Here is a 22,398-nt window from a genome sequence, read left to right as displayed (position 1 = left end):
GCGACACTATAAGTTGAGGATAAGGCATAGAGGGACGGTTCAGTCTTAGACCTTGGTAGAGCGAGGGTTCTGTGTGAGAGTAGGGTTAGGTTAGGAAGTCCCGTTTTGAACGATTGAAAAAAAAAAACAAAAAACTGTTTGGCTTCCCCCATCGCCATGGCGACGATCGGGATGACGTCATCCACGTCATGGCGTCGGAGGGCGTCCTGATCCACCCCTTAGCGCTGCCTGGCACTGATTGGCCAGGCTGCGCAAGGGGTCTGGGAGGGGGGGGGGGGGGGCGGGCGGCGGAGATCGGGAAGTATATGCAAACAACAACAACAACAAAAAATTATGCAAATCGGCCCACCAGGGCTTGAGAAATCCTTCTTGGCGGCTTACCCCAAACTCTGTTTGGGATAACCGGCAAGGAGGTTAGAGGACAGATGCGAGCTAAATAAAAGGTCAACTTTCCTGTGGCAGCCGATATGTCACTTGCTGCAGCTCCACTCTCAGCCGGTAGCCCATGGATTAAGCCCTCCCCTGGGTATAATCACCACCACAGGTGTTCTATCACATGCTTCTGCTGCGTCTGGATAGTGTATGTTGCTGGCAGCCGCCACTGTGTCCCTCCATGCCCCCTTACCTGACCCCCATCCTGTGCATTCCTGTGTCCCCCTTCTGCTCCCCCCCATGCCTCCTTCTGTCCATCATTTTGCCACCTCTGCCTCCCTGTGCCTTTTTTTGTGCCCGCTTTCCCTCCTTCTGTGCCCAATTGTGTCTCCTTCTGTCCTCCTCTGAGGCTTCCCTCTTTTTTGTATTTTTTTTTATTATTTATTTTAACTTGGATATACTTTAAAATTACTCCTCACTAGTCAGTACTCTGTATTGAAGCACTGATGAGGTCTTCTCAAGGATAAGCATCGCTGACAAATAAGAGAAAATAAGGACTATAGAAGTGGACAAGATGTTTTCCAACAAAACTCTGCACTCGCTGCTGCCATCAGCTTTTGGAAATAACTTAATGGCCTAGGTGCCCAGTATGCCTTTTTCCAATAAAACCGAAATAAATAAAATGTTTGGGGTTTTCAACCTTTTCTTTCTCTTATTTCAGTACTCCTTCAGCTCAAAGCGATCCAGTCCTGATGATAGAAATGAAGTGTCTCCTTATTCTTTGTCGCCAGTGAGTAACAAAAGGTGTGTAGCAATTTTCCAGTGTCAATATTGAGGATGTACAACATTGTTGCTTTTCTTCACTTCCTAACTGTTCAGACAAAACACCATACATTTATCTGCCCGCTTTTGCAGCCCTTTTAAAGTGGACCTGAACTATTGCACAGGACAAAAATGAAAACGTAGAGAAATGCACCCTGACGGCCTGATTCACAAAGTGGTGATAACTCAGTTATCACGCCTAAAAGACTTTAGGCGTGATAACCTTTGCACTAGCAAAGTTATCACCGCTTTGTGCTCTAACTCGCGCGGAGCTACCGCGCGTACGCGCGCAAAGTCCCATAGGGCTTAATGGGCGCTTCGCGCGAAGCGGGGTGCGCAGCGCGCGCAAAACTTTGCGCGCGGGAGTTCGCGCGAATTCCTTCAGATCACGCCTAAACTAAGTTTAGGCGTGATAAAGGGCTTTTCACAGGCGTGCAAAGTGTTTGCACCGCTTTGTGAATCAGGCCCTGAATGTATTTAGAGAGTTTAACCGGTTTAATTCCCCCTCATCTGTGTCTAATCACAAATTGTAATTTGATCCTCCCCTGTGTCACATGACTGCTTATGGCAGATAAGCAGAAAAGCCCATTTGAAAGCAAAGGCTGTAAACAATATGTCTGCTTCCATGAATCAGGAAGTAGAAACTGCAAATTTATTTTAGGATTTGTATCAGCTGTAACAAATACCATATTTTTCGGACTATAAGACGCTCCGGACTATAAGACGCACCTAGATTTAGAGGACAAAAACCAAGGGAAAAAAAATCTGATGCATTTATGGTGCAGGAGCATTTTATGGACCTCCCCTACATTATGTTCCCCTTGTGCCTTCCTTGTACCTCTTGTGTTCCCTGTGTCCAGTTACTCCCTGTGACCAGTGTCCCCCTGTGTCCAGTGTCCTTGTGTGTGTCTAGTGACCCCCTGTGTCCGGTGACCCCTGTGACCCCCTGTGTCCAGTGACCCCCTGTGTCCGGTGACCCCTGTGACCCCCTGTGTCCGGTGACCCCTGTGACCCCCTGTGTCCAGTGACCCCCTGTGTCCAGTGACCCCCTGTGTCCAGTGACCCCCTGTGTCCAGTGACCCCCTGTGTCCTCCTGTGTGCAGCGACCCCCTGTGTCGTCCAGTGACTCCTGTGTCCTCCTGTGTGCAGCGACCCCCTGTGTCGTCCAGTGACTCCTGTGTCCTCCTGTGTGCAGCGACCCCCTGTGTCGTCCAGTGACTCCTGTGTCCTCCTGTGTGCAGCGACCCCCTGTGTCGTCCAGTGACTCCTGTGTCCTCCTGTGTGCAGCGACCCCCTGTGTCGTCCAGTGACTCCTGTGTCCTCCTGTTTGCAGCGACCCCCTGTGTCTCCCGTGCTCAGTGCCCCCTGGGTCCAGTGTCCCCCTGGGTCCAGTGTCCCCCTATGTCCAGTGATCCCCCCCCCTCCTCTTTCCTTGTGCGCTCCAATGTCCTCATGCACGTACTTAAACTACAGCCGAAGACCCTTCAGGAAGCTCTGAGAGCATTGAGCCAGCAGATATATGTGAGGTAGAAAATCTTTCACCCCGCCTGGACCCACTGCAAAGCCGCTTTCTACATGTCCGCCGCTCCAGCTCAAGGTTCCCCGTTCTCCCCACGTTCCAGCCTGCATGCGTAATGAAGAGGCGCCAGCAACCAATCACACAGTTACACTGCCGGTGTATACACAGTACAACTACCAATCAGGCGGGGGGTGCTGCGCCGGACCGCCTATCACATCGCTCACTGCCATTCCGGCGCAGATGCGGACAGTGATTGGCCACAATGGTCCCACCCGCGAGACCATCGTTTCCTGTAATGAAACGAGCAGGAAGCAGTGAGCGCTGTGATAGGCGGTCCTGGGCAGCGCCCCCCGCCTGATTGGTAGTTGTACTGCGTATACAACGGCAGTGTAACTGTGATTGGTTGCTGGTGCCTCTTCATTACGCATGCAGGCTGGAACGTGGGGAGAATGGGGAACCTTGAGCTGGAGCGGCGGACATGTAGAAAGCGGCTTTGCAGTGGGTCCAGGCGGGGTGAAAGATCTTTTCTGCCTCATATAGATCTGCTGGCTCAATACACTTAAAGGTACCTGAAACGTCTCTGGCTGCAGTGTGAATTCCTGTCTGTCCAGATTCTCCCACATTGGGCTGCCTGGTTCTTTTCCCGCACTGCATACTGTGACATGGTATGCTGCGGGGAGCCGGCGGGCACATTCAAATTGGTGCATTCGGACTATAAGACGCAGGGACTTTTTCTCCCCACTTTTAGAGAAAAAGTGCGTCTTATAGTCCGAAAAATACGGTACATGTTTTTTGTTTTAATGTTGTTATGCTGTTGTGTATCTTTTAGAAAAGAGATAATAGATAATAAGAGAAAACAGATTTAGGGTTAAAAATCAGGAAAAAAAATATACTAAACCTAAGTGCATCTATGGGTCAAGGGCGTCTTGTAGACCTTTTTGCACCAAGATGTCTCTAAGCTACCCTACGAAGCTACACTAACAACTGCTGCTGCCCCCACACCTACACTGCACTACAGTACCCTATCCCCTCCTCCCCCCCCACTACATTACATTAAACTAACCCCCCCCCCTGCTGCACCCCCCTCTCCCAAGCTACATTACACTACACTAACCCTTGCGCCCCCCCCTCCCCAAGCTACATTACACTTCAACTACACTACACTTAGCCCTGCTGCACGTCCCCCAGCTTTGTTTATGTGCTTTTAACCTGACTAGACAGGTATGTAGTCACATAATGATTTATATAGCTTTGGTAGTAAAGATTTTTTTTCTTCTTTATTTTGCCTTACAGTCAGAAGCTTTTACGCTCTCCACGAAAACCCACACGGAAGATTTCAAAAATACCATTTAAAGTACTTGATGCTCCAGAGCTACAAGATGATTTCTACCTCAATTTAGTCGATTGGTCATCTCTTAATGTTCTAAGTGTGGGTCTAGGAACCTGTGTTTATCTATGGAGTGCCTGTACTAGCCAGGCAAGTGACAACTTCTCTATTAGTGTTAAGAAGTTCTTAACTGATGCCATTTGAAATATGGCCCTTTCAATATTTAATCTGTGTGTTACAGGTGACAAGGCTGTGTGATTTATCTGTGGAAGGTGACTCTGTGACATCAGTAGGTTGGTCTGAGAGGGTAGGTATTTTTAACCGTAATGCCAGATCTGTTACAACTGTCCAAGGAATGAATTGGTTTCCTCTTGTGGGGTGCAATGCTAGTCTTGCATTCGAATCTCACCCTTTGCCTGTCTGCATGAAGTCCTGATGTAGCGTACTAGTCTATATCTAGGTTGAAACCTCTTGAGCCTTGCTGCCCTTCAATCCAGAGGAAAGAAAAGCCATAAGGTAGAAACCTTCTCCCAGATGATATCAAGCTAACTTATTTTTCTACACCTAGCAATTATAGCCATGGATGCTACTTTAAGTAAGGAAAGCATCCAAGCCCCTTCTTAATGGCATTATAGAATTTGCCATAACTACTTCATGTGGTTTAAGTGCACTGTGCACTGAGTGCACCATATCTATAAAAATATTTAAAATGAATGGGGGATCCTTCATAGCATCAACACAATACAATACAATGGACCGCCACTCACTATAAACTTCTCTTTATTGTATCAAAGGTATAAAAAGCGTATTCCCCCACCTATTAAAATCCCCAATACCCGCACAGGACAACTCGCAGGAGTGCTCCTTGACAACACCATACACATTCATACCACACTCATCAAGGATGAATTGGCCAATCCGTATCTAAAGATGAAGTGAGGCTTGTGCAAAAACTTCAATTCAGCCAACAGTAAATTATGTTCCAGATCACTCCAGGATAAGGATAACCTTGTATCTGGCAATCTGCAGCATTCACCAAAGTCCAGGGCCTAGTCTTCTGCACCTGTAATTGCCTTTGAGCACTTTATGTTAAGCATATGCATAAAAACAGGCACTCCTTCAAATATAGAACATAGTCTTAACACCAGGCAACATGCCTTCATCGTATACGCTGGCTATCCACTCAGCTAGATGGCATCTATCAGCTCTTCATTCAGCATAAAGATGTTACCTTTCCTCCGCCTGACGGGCTGTGTGCGATGCTTCACACTGCGGTGTCCCGCAGTTTGCAGGTACCTGTTTCAACTTAGTGGGTTCTCGGCTGTCAATATAGCTCTTATCCCCTCGTATGGACGCCAGAGCCGCTCCTTTTGTGAAATTTATGGTCTGAGACTTTGCCAAAAGGAAAATGTGTTTAATATCTCTGTGCTGAAAAACTGGAATGCGCAGAATCAAGACGAGACCCAAAGCGAGGCTTGGACTATGGACTGTTTCTTTTAAATAGAAGAGGGTGTTCCCACTCTTACCCAGCCTCAGCGTCATCACACTGACGAAGCTCACGTTGGTCGGCGTAACGCGTATGTGGGCGTGGCCTACGCGTGGGACACAAGGAGCGGCTCTGGCGTCCATACGAGGGGATAAGAGCTATATTTACAGGAAAATCTCTCCTATAGTTATGCTATGTTACATGTGGCAACTGGGACATGGAAAGATACCCAGCAGCTAAGGCAATCCCTTCTTGCCAGAGAAATCAGATCTCACTAGTCTATTCCTCAGAGAAGGAAAAGACAGGCCTCGACCAAAATTTTGGTATTTTACTTTCAGCAAGGGGAGTGGTTCTTGGAAATTTGAAACCACCGATAACTGCAGGTGGACTTTGTATACTGCTGTTCCCCATCAGGTCCGATAGTGTCATGTGATGGTCGGTTCTGCGAGCATTTGTATTAAACTAGCTGAAGACCCAGCGTTGCCTGGGTATGTATTAGGTTTTTGTTGGTTGGGTGATGACCACTTTTTCTAACCTTGACACACATTGGCCCATATGCAATTCAACTTTTTCTCCTGATTTTTCTCTTAGGAGATAATTTTTTATCTTGTATTTAAAATAACTTTTCAGCACTTGCAATTGAAAAAGTACCAAAAAGAAGGTGAAAATGTACTCTCAAAATTTATTTTAAGTATTTTTTCTTGCTTGCTGTTGGCTTAAAGGGCATTTTATGTACAAGTTGTGGAAATGTCAACTAGGAGAAAACTGAGGAGAATAAGTTAATTGCATATGGGCCATTAACTCAATGACCAAGTTTGGGAGCTTTGGCGTCCTTGGCATCAATAATATGAGAACGGAAGCAATTTAAATTTTCCCATTGAAATCAAGGAAACAAACCAAATGGCTGTTTGTGGCTGCACTCCCTTTTCTTTATTTAAGCTGCAGTCACCCAATGACTTACTGTAGCAGGTTTGAGGCCTGTGCCTTTAACAGCGTAAGAATGGAAGCAATTTTTAACTATTCCCCTTGAAAATCAGTGGCTGAATTTTGATTGGCTGTTGCAGGCTCCATCCACTTTCCTGAATATTAATTCCAGTCACCCAGTGAGCAACATTGCCAAGTTTGAGAACCCTGCGATTAACAGTCTAAGAATGGCTACAGTTTACACTTTCCCCTTTGGTTGTTGTTTGCTCCGCCCAGTTTTCATAATCTTGACACAGTTACTCAATGACCAAGTTTGTGAGCTTTGGTGTCCTTGGCATCAGTAAAGTTAGAATGGAAGCAGTTTATCAATCAAACAAATATAATTGACTGGCTGTAATTCCGCCTCCTTTTCTGAATTTGAACCTCAGTCACCCAATAACCATTAACCGTGTAAGAATGGCAGCAATTTAATATTCCCCTTCAAAACCAATAGGTGAATTTTGATTTGCTATTGTAGGCTCCACCCACTTTTCTAAATATTTATCCCAGTCACCCAGTAAGCAAGTGTGCCAAGTTTGAGAACCCTACCATTAAAGTGGATCCAAGATGAAAAACTAATTATAAACAAGTAACTTGTCTATATATCTTATCTGATGCTAGGTACACGGCATACAATTTTGTGTTAGATGGTTCGATAGATAATTTCTGACATGTCCGATTTTAATTTTTTGGATCGTTTTTCTGATCAATTTCTCATAGAAGTAAATGGAAATAGATAAGAAAAGATAATCGAATTGGAAATCGATCTGACGGAAAATCGACCGAAAAAACGCATCGTGTGTACCCAGCATAACATTTAGATGGTTTACACAGTAAATCTAGCGGCAAACGGCTTCAACGGTATATGATTATTTTTGCCTGCGATACAATGAGAGCAGCCATATTCTTATTGTCATCATTACACAGGCAAGCTGCTCTACATCTCCACCCCCTCAGCCTGTGAAAACTCCACTCCCCTCTCCTCTCCACTCATCTCTTATAGGGGATTAGGGGATTTAACCAGTTCGGCCTATCTGGACGAGCTTTCTGGTCCAGATAGGCACTGCATCTTCCCCTGCGTGGTGCGCGCGATCGGGCGCGCGCCCACCCGCTGCCCCCCGCTAGCCCCCCGATCAGTGAATGGGAATATAATTCCCATTCACCGATCTAACCTCCCCGCAGAAATACCGACGCTTTCTCTCCAGAGAGCGCGGTATTTCTGCCCCCAGGAAACCACTCCTCTGATCTTTAGTTCCTAGATGCGAAATCGTTCGCATCTAGGAATTTTTTCACTGTGGCCATCTTGTGGCCAAATAGTAAACTGCACCCACATACATTTTTAATTAAAGAAAACTATTATTTTACATGTAAAACAAACAGTTTCCCTCCCACACCAAAAATTACCCACATACATTTTTTTATTAAAAAAAAATACAATTAAAAAAAAACAAAAACAACATAAATAGTTACCCAAGGGTCTGAACTTTTTAAATATGCACGTCAAGAGAGTATGTTATTATATTATTTAAAATTATAAGCTTATAAATAGTGATGGACGCAAATTGAAAAAATGCACCTTTATTTCTAAATGAAATATCGGTACCATAAATTGTGATAGGGACATCGTTTAAACGGTGTAATAACCGGGACAGATGGGCATATAAAATACATGAGTTTTAATTACGGTAGCGTATATTAATTTCAAACTATAATGGCCTAAAACTGAGAAATAATGAATTTTTTTCATTTCTTTCTTAATCTTCCTGTTAAAATGGATTTAGAAAAAAATAATTCTTAGCAAAATGTAGCACCCAAAGAAAGCCTAATTAGTGGCGGAAAAAACAAGATCTAGATCAATTCATTGTGATAAGTAGCAATAAAGTTATAGGCGAATGAATGGGAGGTGAACGTTGCTCGGATGCTAACAAAAGCCAAACACAACAAGTCAATTTGCATCTCTGCCACAGGCAAACTGAACACTCTTCCTGCCAGCCAATGTCTCCACCCCCTGCGGTGCCTCAGCAACTACACAACACAGGAGGCCAGACACAATCTGCTAACCTGTCCCCAGATGTGCATGCTCTAACAATATGCCAATCAGATGTAAATAGACTCTTTAAAAAACAAAACACCAGGAAAGCAATGGGACCAGACGCTGTGTCTGCGAAATGCTTGAATCTCTGTGCCGACCAATTAGCGCCTGTATTTACAGACATATTCAAAGCATCTCTAGAACTCTCAATTGTTCCTGCCTGTTTTAAATGCGCAACTATTGTACCAATTCAAAAAAAAAAAAAACCTACATGTTTAAATGATTACAGGCCTGTTACCCTGACATCACTGGTCATGAAAGCATTTGAAAAACTGATAATGACTTATCTGAAATCCATCACAGATCCCCTGCTGGACTCTTTGCAATTTGCCTACAGACCTAACAGATCCGCAGACGATGCCGTGAACATGTGTATGCATTATGCACTACAGCATTTAGATAACCCAGGAACCTACACCAGGATTTTATTTATAGATTTCAGCTCTGCATTTAATACCATAATTCCATCACTGCTGCACAGCAAGCTCTCCCAGCTACACATACCTGAATCCCTCTGCAAATGGATAACCGACTTCTTAACCGACAGAAGACAGCGTGTTAGACTTGGTAAACTCACATCAAGCTCTCTGACAGTCAGTACTGGTGCACCCCAGGGCTGTGTGCTTTCCCCACTGCTGTACTCACTTTACACCAATGACTGCACCTCCACAGATCCATCTGTTAAGGTTCTGAAGTTTGCAGACGACACAACAGTTGTTTGTCTCATTCAAAACGGGGATGAGTCTGCATACAGGCATGTGGTGGGACAGCTTTCCTCCTGGTGCAGCAGCAACAACTTAGAACTAAATGCTCTCAAAACCATGGAGATGATAATAGACTTTAGGAGATCTCCCCCCCAGCACCTCCCCTTAACCATAAATGGATCCACAATAACCCAAGTAGAGTCATTCAAGTTTCTTGGGTCCACGATCTCAAACGACTTAAAATGGGACAACAACACTGCCACTATTGTCAAGAAAGCACAACAGAGAATGTACCATCTGCGGCAGCTGAAAAAGTTTGGCCTACCTCAAAAGCTAATGGTGCAGTTCTACACTGCAATCATCGAATCCACCATAACATCATCCATGACTGTATGGTTCAGCTCCTGCTCAGCATTAGAAAAGGGGAGGCTGCAGCGCATCATCCGATCAGCGGAAAGGATAATTGGCTGTAGCTTACCTTCCCTGCAGGATCTTTACACTAGCAGGTGCAGAAAGAGAGCGACCAAAATTGCCTCTGACCCCTCTCACCCAGCTCACTCCATCTTCCAGCGCATGCCTTCAGGAGTAAGATTCCGGTCAATCGCTACCAAAACCTCCAGACACAGGAACAGTTTTTTTCCTCAAGCGGTAGCCATACTTAATGCTGAACCACGTTAGCGCTGCTAGGACTGAAAGTAATCAGCACAGAACTAAACATGAACAATTCTCACATTGCTTACTGCCACTATACTTATAATGTCCTTAACTTGTAATATTCACACTGTCTGTCCTTGTATTGTTTTTTGTTTGTGTTTGTTAAGCAACTGCCAAGACAAATTCCTTGTAGGTGCAAACTTACTTGGCGAAAATAAATTGATTCTGATTCTGATTCTGATTCTGATTTTCGGACTGCGGTGCTGAACCGGTTAAAACAAAAGAAAGGAAATGTATTTAGCTTGAGGAATGCCCTATAAACTATATGTAAGGGGCACAATTATGCAATGAGTAAAAGTTTCTCAGATCCACTTTAATAATGTAAGAATAGCTACAGTTTAAATTTTCCCATTTAAAACGAACAACTGTAATTTGATTGGCTGTTTTATGCTCCGCCCACTTTTCCTGAATTTTTCAACTCTGACACCCAGTGAGCAACTGTTCCAAATTTGGAGACTCTGGCTTAATTACTGTGAGAATGGCAGCCTTTTACATTTTACTCATGGACATGAATGAGTGAAAACTGATTGGCTGTTTGTGGTTCCGCCCAGGTGTGCTGGGGGGCTGGTTGGAAAGGATGTCCTGTACACATTACACTAGCCCTGCTTTCTGATTTTACGTTTGTTGTTCAGACAGCCTTTAAATTTGGTTCTGCTTTCTTTACAGGGAAATCTGGTAGCTGTTGGTACACACAAAGGTTTTGTACAGATTTGGGATGCATCTGCAGGAAAGAAGCTGTCCACTCTGGAGGGGCACACAGCTAGAGTTGGTAAGATTCCATTAAAAAAATAAAAATAAGTTGCTATACATTTTTTTGTTTTTTTTGAGGGGGAGGGGGGGACTTGCAAAATACAAACATATCGGGTTAACAACATGTGGTATATCAAAATAGAAGATTTGGAACCTAAAAATATAAGGTATGTTTGTAAAAAATATAAATGCCCTACCTCTGGCTTCTATCAGCCCCCTGTAGCAGTAATGTCCCACGCCGTCCCCCTCCGAACTACCGGTCCCTGCCGCTGGCACCGGGCAATTATTCATTTGACACAGACTAATAATGCGTGCTCCCGTTCGCGTCATCGGAAGCTTACTGCGCAGTACGAAGGTTTCTTGTACTGCGCCTGCGCAGTACCCTTCCGATGGTGCGAGCAGGCGCGCAGCCGCAGTTGGAAAGCAAGCCATGCTAGACCAGACTTGGCGGCGGAGAATGGCGGATTGGAGGAGGACTGCGTGGGACATTACTGCTGCAGGGGGCTGATAGAAGCCCCAGGTAAGTGTCTGTTTTTACTCTCAGCAACCCCCCCCCCCCCACCCCCACAGAACCCCTTTAAGGGACTGAGCCCACTAACACAGTTGTGCGCAGTTGGGTCCGCTTTTCAGCAACACATCAATGTTACAGATGCTGAAAAGCGGACACAACTGCGCTCAACTGCGTTAGTGGGCTCAGGCCCTAAGTGAAAATAAACTTGTGAGATGATAAATTGTGTTTTTTTACTAAACCTAAATATAATACAACAGAGTCATGATGTTTTATTTTTATTTATTTTTTTATATTGAGTTTAAAGGTAACCTGAAGTGAGAGGAATACATTAGTTGCCATCTTCATTCTCTCATAAACCATGCCAGATGCCTGACTGCCATGCTGAGCTTTAGGTTTGTTTGAGTCACATGCAGCAGCCAGTGGAGTCAGACCAGAGTCAAAGCATCTGATTGGCAAAAACCTTCTGGGCCAGTCACTTAAAGTATTAGAGGCAGGACATCAGCACAGAACTTGGGCAACTAGCATTGTTTTTTTTTTTTTTAGAAAATAAAGACGACAGCCTCCATATTTCTCTCACTTTAGGTTTCAGTCAAAGGCTTCATTTTAAGACTTCATTCTTCACAGCTGTCTTGATGAACTGAAAAACAAACTAATGTAATGATACTAAACTTTCCAGCACTAAAATCTAATCTATTCACACACTTCCTCAGTTCTTTTGACTTCTATTTACTTTTCAGGAAACTGACTACATTCAACATACTGTTTGACAAGCTCATTTGTATAGATAACGAGGGGCTACATACAATTTCTTAACAGGGCTAGTTCTATACATGTACAGTACATATGTTAATCTCATCATGTCACATGTCACTTCAGTTGTACTTTACATCTAACAAAATCAAAGGTTGGCAACTTTACATTTTTTTTAAGCTGTACGCACAGGAGCCTTACTTTGTTTAACCTTGAAGTCATGCATTTAAAGTGTACCAGAGCTGACAAATTAAAAATTTTATACATTCCTGCGGATAGAAGATGGCGCCTGATTGGTAGCCACGACCACAGGGCTCCGGCTCGCATCTGTTTCTTTTTTGTTTTTTTTTCATCCTTTCCTCTGGACTCACAGCCGATACTGCCCCGATGGTCTCCTTCCAGCTCTGCCACACCATCGGGCGGATGGAAGACACTATGGACCCCTGGGCTCCAGCACCATGTCATTTGCGCTGAGGTCCGGCTCACCACGTGGTCAGCTCAGCTTATGATCCACGCGGTACCGGCCTCAGCCGCTCCGTATGACGCCACCACTGCCTCTTTACTGCCGCTGTCTGGGACATTTCACTGCCAATGCCTGAGCCATCGCGCTACCTGGAGACGTGTTATCGCCCCCCACTGCTCCATAGGAACCCGGTCCCCGCTGGCGGTTCCCCAGCACTCCAACACCGCTGCCTAGGGACATTGAGGATTCACGCTTATTACTGCTGCCCAGTTTGCCGCACCAGTCCAGGGGTAACCAGGTTAGCTATATCGGCCTTCAGGATAATTCCACCGCACAGCTCGCTAACCAGGTCAGATCATCGCTACTGGGAGAAGTTAAAAGGGAGACACACACAGAGGGCCGGGAGAAGTCTGTATCCTCCTGTTGCTTGCTCACAGAGCCACTCCACTTCACATTTAGCCGGCAAGCTACCAAGCACAAGGAGCCGCTCCACTGCCACACTCATAGCAGGCCAGTTATGGCCTTCAGCCGGTCCTCAGTTGCCTGCTGCCTGGATTTACTACTCCAACCTGCAGACCAGGTCGCCATGTGGGAGGAAGAAACAGACGTTCCTCCGCTGCCGCTCTCAGCCCCTCTCCATACAGGGGTTATCGCTCCACCGTCCTGGGCCCCCGAGGTTAGTGCTTCTGCTCCTCTGTCTGCTCACAGCTGCTTCCTGCCTGCCAGCCACACTGCTCACTTCACCACCTTTGCCAGTTTGTCTGGCCATCATACAGAAAGCACCAAAATACTGCGCTGATCTATGCTCAGGTGTGTTAATATTCGGTGGTGCGCTGCTTTAAACCAAAACTATACAATATACTCAAAGTAAGCTGCGCTCAAATGTCCTAGCACACAGTCCTTTCTATTAAAAGGTAGCCAGCAACGTGCATAAATACACAAATCTGTGTCCTCTTCTATCGCAGGTGCAGAATGCTCCACTTCAGTGAGATAACCACCACCACACTCCAAGCAGTGGCCACTCACCGTTATAATATGACCCTCTGTCAGATGGGTCTTCAGCGCCTATGGGGCCATCTGGCCGCCCCCTGCCATATACGGACAACTGGAACTTTTGCTTTCAATCCTCTGTTGCAAGTTCACATCACCTCAAATAAAGCATTGCAAGTAAAACCATAAAACCAGTTTTATAATAAGAGAAATGCACACTTACAAACCAAGCCGTGGAGGATTGCACAGAGTTTTAATGGGCTGTACCCCAAAAGTTGGCCGCTTCTGATGAGTCGTTCTATACGATGAAACTAGTCAAGCACACGCGGCCTGCACTAGCCACCGTGGAAGCCAGGTGGGAGGCTCAGGAGACAGTGCCACTCAGCCGACCCGGCGGCCAACGTTTGGGGTAGAGCCCATTAAAACTCTGTGCGTTCCTCCAAGGCTTGGTTTGTAAGTGTGCATTTCTTTTATAATAAAATTGGTTTTATGGTTTTACACTATGGAAGCTTTGCAATGCTTTATTTGAGGTGATGTGAACTAGCAACAGAGGGTTGGCAGCAAAAGATCCAGTTGTCCGTATATGGCAGGGGGCGGCCAGATGGCCCCATAGGCGCTGAAGACCCATCTGACACGGTCATATTATAACGGTGAGTGGCCACTGCTTGGTGTGTTGGTGGTGGTTATCTCACTGAAGTGGAGCATTCTGCACCTGTGATAGGACACATTTGTGTATTTATGCACGTTGCTGGCTACCTTTTAATAGAAAGGACTGTGTGCTAGGACATTTGAGTGCAGCTTACTTTGTGTATATCATACAGAAAGCAGGCAGTGTCCACCGCACCTCCATCGTGGGACCGGATCAGCTGAGCGGCACTACCAACCTGGTTGCGACCGCAGGCCCAGGGTACCTCAGCCGACAGGCACTGCTCACTGCCGCCCAGGTGAGCTTGTTAACCAGTTCACCCCCCAAGGGTTTTTACTCTGACGGGCCAGAGCAATTTTCACCTGTCAGTGCTCCTCCCTTTTATTCCCTAATAACTTTATTAGTACTTATCATGACAAAATGAACTATACCTCGTTTTTTTCGCCACCAATTAGACTTTCTGTGGGTAGTACATTTTGCTAAAAATTATTTTATTCTAAATGTGTAAATGGGAAAAATAAGAATATATTAAATGTAAAGTCATGCATCTTGGATGTACCAATGGTAGATCATCATATAAAGTGGCATTACAGCTGGGAACATCTGACTTGGAGAAGGACTTAAGCTGGCTACAGACGATGAGATTTCCCGCTCTATAGACTGGTCGACCAATTATTTCTGACATGTTCGATCTGGTCTCGATCGATACAGCCGATCGAACATGTCAGAAATAATCGATCCGATCAAGCGGGAAATCGCATTGTGTGTAGCCAACATTAGGAATACTGGTTGATAACAAGTTAGGTAATCGTATACAGTGCCAAGCATCAGTATCCAAAGCAAATAGAATTGGGATGCATAAAAAGGGAAATATCTTGAGATGCTAGTATACTACTCCCTCTGTATAAATCACTTGTGAGGCCACATCTGGAGTATGGAATACAGTTTGGGGCACCACAAGGATATTGACCTTCTGGAACAGTTACACAACTAAATTAATCAGAGGTATGGAAGATCTCACTTACCAAGACAAACTGGGCTTATTTAGCTTAGAAAAAAAGGGACTAAAGGTACATACACACGTCGGCTTTGCGCAAACGACCTGTCATTTGGACGTCAAATCGGGCGTGTGTACAGTCTGTTGTTCAGCTGCTAAGACCGGACTTGAGTGATCCGCTTGGCGGTGGAGGAAAAATTTATTTATTTTTTATTTTTTTCCCATTTATTTAGAAAGGGGGCCTTCACAGTGAGAGTGGTTAAAATCTGGAACATCTTACCTCAGGAAGTAATTATGGCAAATTCTATATCTGCATTTAAAGAGGGCTTGGATGCTTTTCTTACATTGAAGGGCATCCAAGGCTATAATTTTTAGGTAATTCCCAGAAGAGTTGATCCAGGGATTTATCTGACTGCCATCTGGAGTCGGGAAGGGTTTTTTCCCTTTTAAGGCTAATTGGCCCAGGCCTTGTAAGGTTTTTTGCCGTCCCCTGGATAACTGAGATACATGCATGTTTAGGATGGTGGGTTTTTTTTTCATTTTTTTTTCTGTTTGGACTTGATGGACGAATGTCTTTTCTTCAACCAAACTATGTATCCTCCTGTCTTTTTTGATCTGCCCAGGTAGACGTTCAGTATTGGAACAATTTCTAACTGCTCATGAGCTCTCCCATGGGGATCCCTCATATTGTTTGGCACGGATGGCAACTAGTTACTAAAAGGGTAGATTTATTGCTACACTGTTTGCGGGATGTGGTAGTTGTAATAAGTAAAGTAGAGTACCCTTCCTACCTAAGATCAAGAAATACCATGGAAGCACTGCTGAGGGAAATGGATGTTGTCTTTAGAATTGAGATGCACAACAGACCACCAACAGATCGTTGATGTACCGGCCATACCGTAAGATATGGCCTGCAAATCGATTAGCACAGGAAAATAGGGTGAGTTCCTCCCACCATCCATGATACAGATTCGCCAAGGATGGCGAGAAGCGAGCCCTCATGGATGCTCCACATTTTTGTAAGAAGTATTCACCGTTGAAAAGAAAATAATTCCACTGCCTCCCTGATGAAATACTTCAATTGCTGACTATATCCACTATATAGATCAAGATGGTACTGTAGGGCCCTCATAGTGACAGAATATAATAAACATGAGTACAAGGCTCCTATATCAAGAATAGCCCACATTCAACCCTCCTTCCACCTAAAGCCCGTCCAACTGCTCCAATACAAGTTTCGTGTCCCTAAAGTACCCTGATTATCTCGGAACCAAGCGCTGCAAAAATGAATTCAACCACTCCCCAAGGAGCTTAGTGAGGGATCCTATACCAGCTACAATTGGCCTACCCATTAGTGGACCCTCTTTTTGCAACTTGGGGAGAAGGTGACAGACCGCAACCCTAGGGCAAGGGACAATCATGAACTCCCCCAACCTATCCAGGACCCCCTATGAAACCCCATGCTTAATAAGACTATCCTAATTATCCTTAAATCTGGAAGCTGGGTCTCTGGAGACCTTAAAGGGGCCCATGCACTCAGCCGATTATCGGCCGATCTATTGCAAATCAATTGACCAATCGATCGATTTGCGGCCGATTTCAATCGATCTGACATGTTGGAAAATTTAGGAAGATCTGTTGAGATTGCTTATCATTTTGCTTGGACCTAATGGAAATCTGATGGCAAAATAATGCCATCAGATCGATTTTCAATAGATTTCATACTGAATTCTATTGGAAATCTGTTCCTAGTAAAAAAAAAAAAAATGTTCATAAACTCATCAGATCAGAGATCTATCGCATGATCTATCTGCTGCTAATCTAACAAGTGTATGGCCATTTTAAGATAGGTGTCAGAGAGGCCTCCTGCCTGTAATTTACTGCCTGGCCCTGAATGAGCATGCAGATAAGATGTTTCTGATTAAAGTCTGACTGGATTAGCTGCATGCTTGTTTCAGGTATGTGACTCGGACACAACGGTTGACAAAAAGCTCAACAGAACTGGCAAGCAACTGGTATTGTTTAAATGAAAATAAATGTCAGCCTCCTTATTTAGAGTTACAGACTACCCAGTAAGCTTATGGTGAACCAGAACTCCTAGGAGTGTGTAAGGGGCTACAAAGGACCAAAAAGGCCTCTTACTAAAAATGTTAGGAAAAACAAGTTTGCCGCCTTAAAACAGAAGGTATTTGCGATAATTCAAGTTGAGGTGAGCATGTCTCCCACAATGCAAAACTGCTGAATATGCAAATCATCCTTTGTTGTCCCTGTAAGCTAACCACACCTCCAGAATGGCTGGAATGCAATGATGTGTCAGCTTGTTAATTGTACAGAGCCACAGTATTCCAACATGCATGCAGACTATGGCCCAGTGCACACCAAAAACCTCTAGCAGATCTGCAAAACGCTAGAGGTTTTTGAAGCAGATTTCAGAGCGATTCTAGGCATGTTTAGAGACGTTTTCTAAACATGCCTAGCGTTTTTGGAGCGTTTTTGTGTAGCCGATTACAAATATTGTTACAGTAAAGCGGTTACTGAACAGCTTCTCTAACAAAAACGCCTGGAAAACCGCTCTGATCTAGCGGTTTTCAGAGCGGTTTTCCACTTTCCTATACTTTAACATTGAGGCAGAAGCGCGTTTGTGGAAATAACGACCCACTCTGATGTGCACCATCCCATTCACTTTCATTAGCCAAGCGGTTTTCCTCCTGCAAGCGTTTTAAAAAACGCTTGAGAACCGCTCTGGTGTGCACCAGCCCTTTTTTGGATCGGTTGATCCTCATCAGTGCATGATATGGTTCCATATCCCTCTCACTTCAGGTGGGCTTTAAAGGCTTCATAAGGTGTTGTTTAAAGGACCAGTATCGTGAAAAAAGTAGGCACTGGCACAGAACCTGGTAGAGTTCTGCTAGATTTTACTGGCCTGCTTTTTTCCACTATAGTGGTCCTTTAGTCTTTATATTACGGTATATAAAATCGGACTTGTGTATGTGTAATCACATTGACCGATCTCAACGAAACTTGGTATACAGATCTCTAACTTCCTGGGAAGATATGTTCTGGGGGACTCGCTCCCCCCTGCACACCTGGGTGGATTTTACCAATCAGATTTCACCCATTCACATCAATGGACCAATGTAAAAGGCTGCCATAAAAAGCCAGAGTCCCCAAACTTTGCACAGTTGGTCACTTTGTGACTGAGGTGAAAAATTCAGGGAAAGTGGGCGGAACATAAGACAGCCACTCAAACTGCTTCCATTCTCACATTGGCCTCAATTTGCTAAGCAGTTTAGACTAGTCTACAGATGTTTTTTAGTCTATTGATGGTTTAGTGTAATGGTTGAGGCCCAGTGCACACCGAGAGGTTTTTGATGCGATCTGCTGGCCACATCCGCCTGTCAAACCACTCGGTTAATGTATCTCAATGAGATGGTGCACACCGGCAGTTTGAGGATTGTAGCAAACCGCAAACGTGCCTCCTGCTGCACGTTTGCGGTTTGCAGAAGCGTTTCTGCCTCAATGTAAAGGATAGGAAAAACACAAACCGCTCTGAAAAGCGCTACTTCAGAGCGGTTTGCCAGGCGGTTTTGTTACAGAAGCTATTCACTACAGCTTTTACTGTAACAATTTGTGTAATCTGCTACACAAAAACGCAGCCAAAACCGCTAGGCATGTTTAGAAATCCGCTCTAAACATGCCTAGAATTGCTCTGAAATCTGCTCCCAAAACCGCTAGCGTTTTACAGATCTGCTAGCGGTTTTGGTGTGCACTGGGCCTTTGACCTGTTTTTAGACCTGGTCTAACATTCAGTAATTACACAATTCACAGAGGCAAACAAGGAGTAACCACCCACTTTTTCTGACAGAGTAGACCAGCTGATCGGTAAAGAAATTCTGTGAGGTATTTTAACCTTTTGAGTTAATTATGCAGGAATTTAATTGTATGCAGAGAAGAGCTCATCAAAGGAGAAGGATGTCAGTCCTAGCTACTTGTTTGTGAATTGCACCTTTTGATCATTTCCCCTGCTTTACCCACCTAATTACCAAATAGTTTAGATCAGGTCTAAAAACAGGTCTAAGGGCTCTTTTCCACTATGAAATGCGATTGCGTTCGCGTTTCAATTTCCACCTTGCGGTTGAGCTACTATACTCATTATAGTAAAGCTCAATCGCACCCAAAACGCGGCAGGACGACGTTTGCGTTTTGACCAAAATCGCATTGCAATCGGATCGCACTAACGGAAATTGCTGCTGCAGTTTCCATTAGTTTAATGTACCTTGCGATTTGCGATCAGAATCAAATCGCAAATCGCAGGGTAGTGGGAAAAGGCCCTAAAAACAGGTCTAAAACATTTGGTAATGGAGAATTCCCCTTTGATGCAATTAACCAAACCATCAGTAGACTAAAAACCATCAGTATACTAGTCTAAACTGCTTAGTGAATTGAGGCCATTGATGCCAAGGATCCCAAAGCTCATTGAGTGTCTGTCAGGGTTACAAAAAGTGTGTGGAGCCAACCACCAAATTTTTACATGGGAAAATTTACACTGCAGCCATTGTTCCACTGTTAATGGCTGGGATCTCAAATGTGGCACAATTGGTGACTGGGATTATTATTCAGGAAAGTGGGTGGAGCCTACAACAGCAAATCAAAATTCAACCATGGATTTGAAAGGGGAATCTTTAAATTGCGGCCATAATGACCGACACTTCAAACCTGTTAGTCGTTCATTGGGTGACTGGGATTTAAATTAAGAAAACATGGCAGAGCCACTAACAGCCAATTTGATTTCAGTGGAGAAATGTAAACTGCTTCCATTCTCATGTTGATGCCAAGGACCTCAAAGCGCACAACCTTGGTCATTTGCTGACAATGTATCAAGGTTAGAAAAAGTGGCTGGACCCAACAACCACCAAATAGATTCCCCAGAAAACGCTGGGTCTTCCGCTAGTCTGCTATAAGGAGAAGATTAAGAGCCCCTTTTCTCCGGTTTAAAAACTTTTTTTCAATCTATTCATCTAAAATACTATCTAGTACTACCCTTTAATGCACAAAGTTTTATTGTATTCTGTGGAAAGGATTGCTGAATGTAGAGAGAACCGCTGAATTACACACAGTTTTCTATGTAACTAAAGAGTACCTACAATACTACAAAGCTGGTTAGAGACCGATAAAACAAAGACAGAATGTAGTATATCACAAGAGTATCTTTATCTTTTAATCCTTGTATAGTGGAGTAAAAGTCTTTGTTTTATAGTGTTATAGTGGAACCCCCCACCTCCAGGGAATCTTCACTCAACTCACCACTGATATTGTAAATCTCAACTGCTACTACTTGTTTCCTGTGCATGTTGTCCTTGTCTCCTGGATCAGCTGACTCTGGCACTTCCTCTCTGACTTGCTCCAACATCATCTGCCATGGCCTCTTACGTCTCTTCCTTCAGAATCTCAGTGGCCTCACAGGGAACTCTACTTTGGAGACTGTTCAATGTCTGCATTTACTTGATGCCTTACTAAGTATAAACCTAGCTATCAAGGGAGAAACCACTTAGACTCTACCACACTGAATTATACAAGAACAACATCCTTTCTGATGGTGTCGACTACATATTGACGCCACTCCACTTTTTACTGGGATACCATATACAAGCTATAATAAGGTCACAGATGATTTTTTTTTTCTTTATTACCACTATGTGTCTATTATTAAGTCCCACTTCTTTAATACATCAGGACATTTATTGATGTCTTTGCAGTGTACCACAGTAGGTATATAGCACTACATATAAAAACAGAGTTTTAACCCAATACATTCTCTCTATTTTAGGAGCTTTGGCGTGGAATGCAGATCAGCTTTCTTCTGGCAGTAGAGATCGTATGATTTTACAGAGAGATATCCGTACACCACCCATGCAATCTGAAAGGCGATTACAGGGTCACAGGCAAGAAGTTTGTGGCCTTAAATGGTCCACAGACCATCAGTTGCTGGCTTCAGGAGGGAATGACAATAAGGTATAGTTTTTGTTTTTTGTTTATCGTACTTTTAGAAATGTAATTCAGGCTTGCCTGTCTCCTGAAGGTTGTCATTCTTGTTCTCACAGCTCCTGGTATGGAATCATTCAAGTCTGACACCTGTTCAACAATACACAGAGCACCTTGCTGCTGTGAAAGCAATTGCATGGTCTCCTCACCAACATGGTTTACTTGCATCAGGTGGAGGAACTGCTGATCGTTGTATCAGGTTCTGGAATACACTAACTGGGCAGCCTCTCCAATGCATAGACACTGGCTCTCAAGTCTGCAATCTGGCGTGGTCAAAGCATGCTAATGAACTGGTAAGTATAAAACAGTAGAAGACTTTAGTTTTATTGTTACTGACATAGATTTACATATACGGTGTATGTGCACGATAGATAGTTTTTTTTGTTTTTTTTTTGTATCAGAAAAATTTAGTGAGAGCTCTGTTCTTGATCTTAAAATCAAAATGTTTGTTAATGTATGTTCAGGCCTACCAATAGGAGCAGATTGATGACTTGGGACATAGGCACTTGTAAATTAGTGCTACATGGTATATACATGTACCACACTTCTATCTATTTATCTATCTATCATATTATCTCTTCAAGCTGTAAAGTTGTTGCTGTGGTAGATAAAGTCCCAGCTACAACAACAATCTCATCATGGTTGGAGTAACAGCACTGTGTTGCCTAGAAGGCAGGAGTTGTAACATCTGAACCCTATACATTGTAGAGATCATACAAATTTTCTTACAAGACTTCTGCCTAGAGGCAACTGAGCAATTGAAGTAGAGAAGTCTTTACTCCCCTTAGAGCGGGTCCGAGATGAAAAACTAACTATAACAAGTAACTTGTCTAAATATCTTATTTAAAGTTTAGATAGTTTACTTAGCAAATCTAGCTGCAAACGGCTTGAACAGTTTGATTATTTATTCCTGTGATACAGTGAGGGCAGCCATGTTCTGTTTGTCACATTACACACAGGCAAGCTGATCTGTATCTCCCACACCCTTCTCCTACCCCCTCTGCCTCTGAAATCCCTAGTAACCTCCTCCTCCTGTCCAGACTGAGCTCCCATAAGCCCTTGCTACTAAGGCTGAGAGTGCCAAGGCTCTCTGGAAAAGCTGTGGACAAGGCTTTTTTTTAGTTTATAGAGAATTAGAGTATTAAAACAAAACAAAAAAAGTATTTGGCTTGAGGAATGCCCTATAAACCATATGAAAGGAACACAATTATGCAATGAGTAAAAGTTTATCTCAGATCCACTTTAAAGTG

General features: G+C 44.0%; 1 protein-coding gene across 1 annotated transcript in view; it reads left to right on the top strand.

Moving 5' to 3' along the window:
• FZR1 (fizzy and cell division cycle 20 related 1) overlaps nucleotides 1-21,441 on the top strand; it is a gene marked incomplete at its 3' end in the record, with an annotated part of 132,991 nt that extends 111,550 nt beyond the window's left edge. Inside the window, exons 6-11 of the mRNA XM_068264898.1 lie at nucleotides 1,094-1,176; nucleotides 4,007-4,190; nucleotides 4,282-4,347; nucleotides 10,666-10,768; nucleotides 20,934-21,118; nucleotides 21,208-21,441. Of these exons, the coding sequence (XP_068120999.1) occupies nucleotides 1,094-1,176; nucleotides 4,007-4,190; nucleotides 4,282-4,347; nucleotides 10,666-10,768; nucleotides 20,934-21,118; nucleotides 21,208-21,441 (855 nt within the window). The remainder of the gene's footprint in view (nucleotides 1-1,093; nucleotides 1,177-4,006; nucleotides 4,191-4,281; nucleotides 4,348-10,665; nucleotides 10,769-20,933; nucleotides 21,119-21,207) is intronic.
• Between the last annotated feature and the right edge of the window lie 957 nt (nucleotides 21,442-22,398).

This window comes from Hyperolius riggenbachi, unplaced genomic scaffold (assembly GCF_040937935.1).
Source record: "Hyperolius riggenbachi isolate aHypRig1 unplaced genomic scaffold, aHypRig1.pri scaffold_209, whole genome shotgun sequence".
Classification (NCBI taxonomy): domain Eukaryota; kingdom Metazoa; phylum Chordata; class Amphibia; order Anura; family Hyperoliidae; genus Hyperolius; species Hyperolius riggenbachi.
This window is presented reverse-complemented; position numbering and strand designations above follow the sequence as displayed.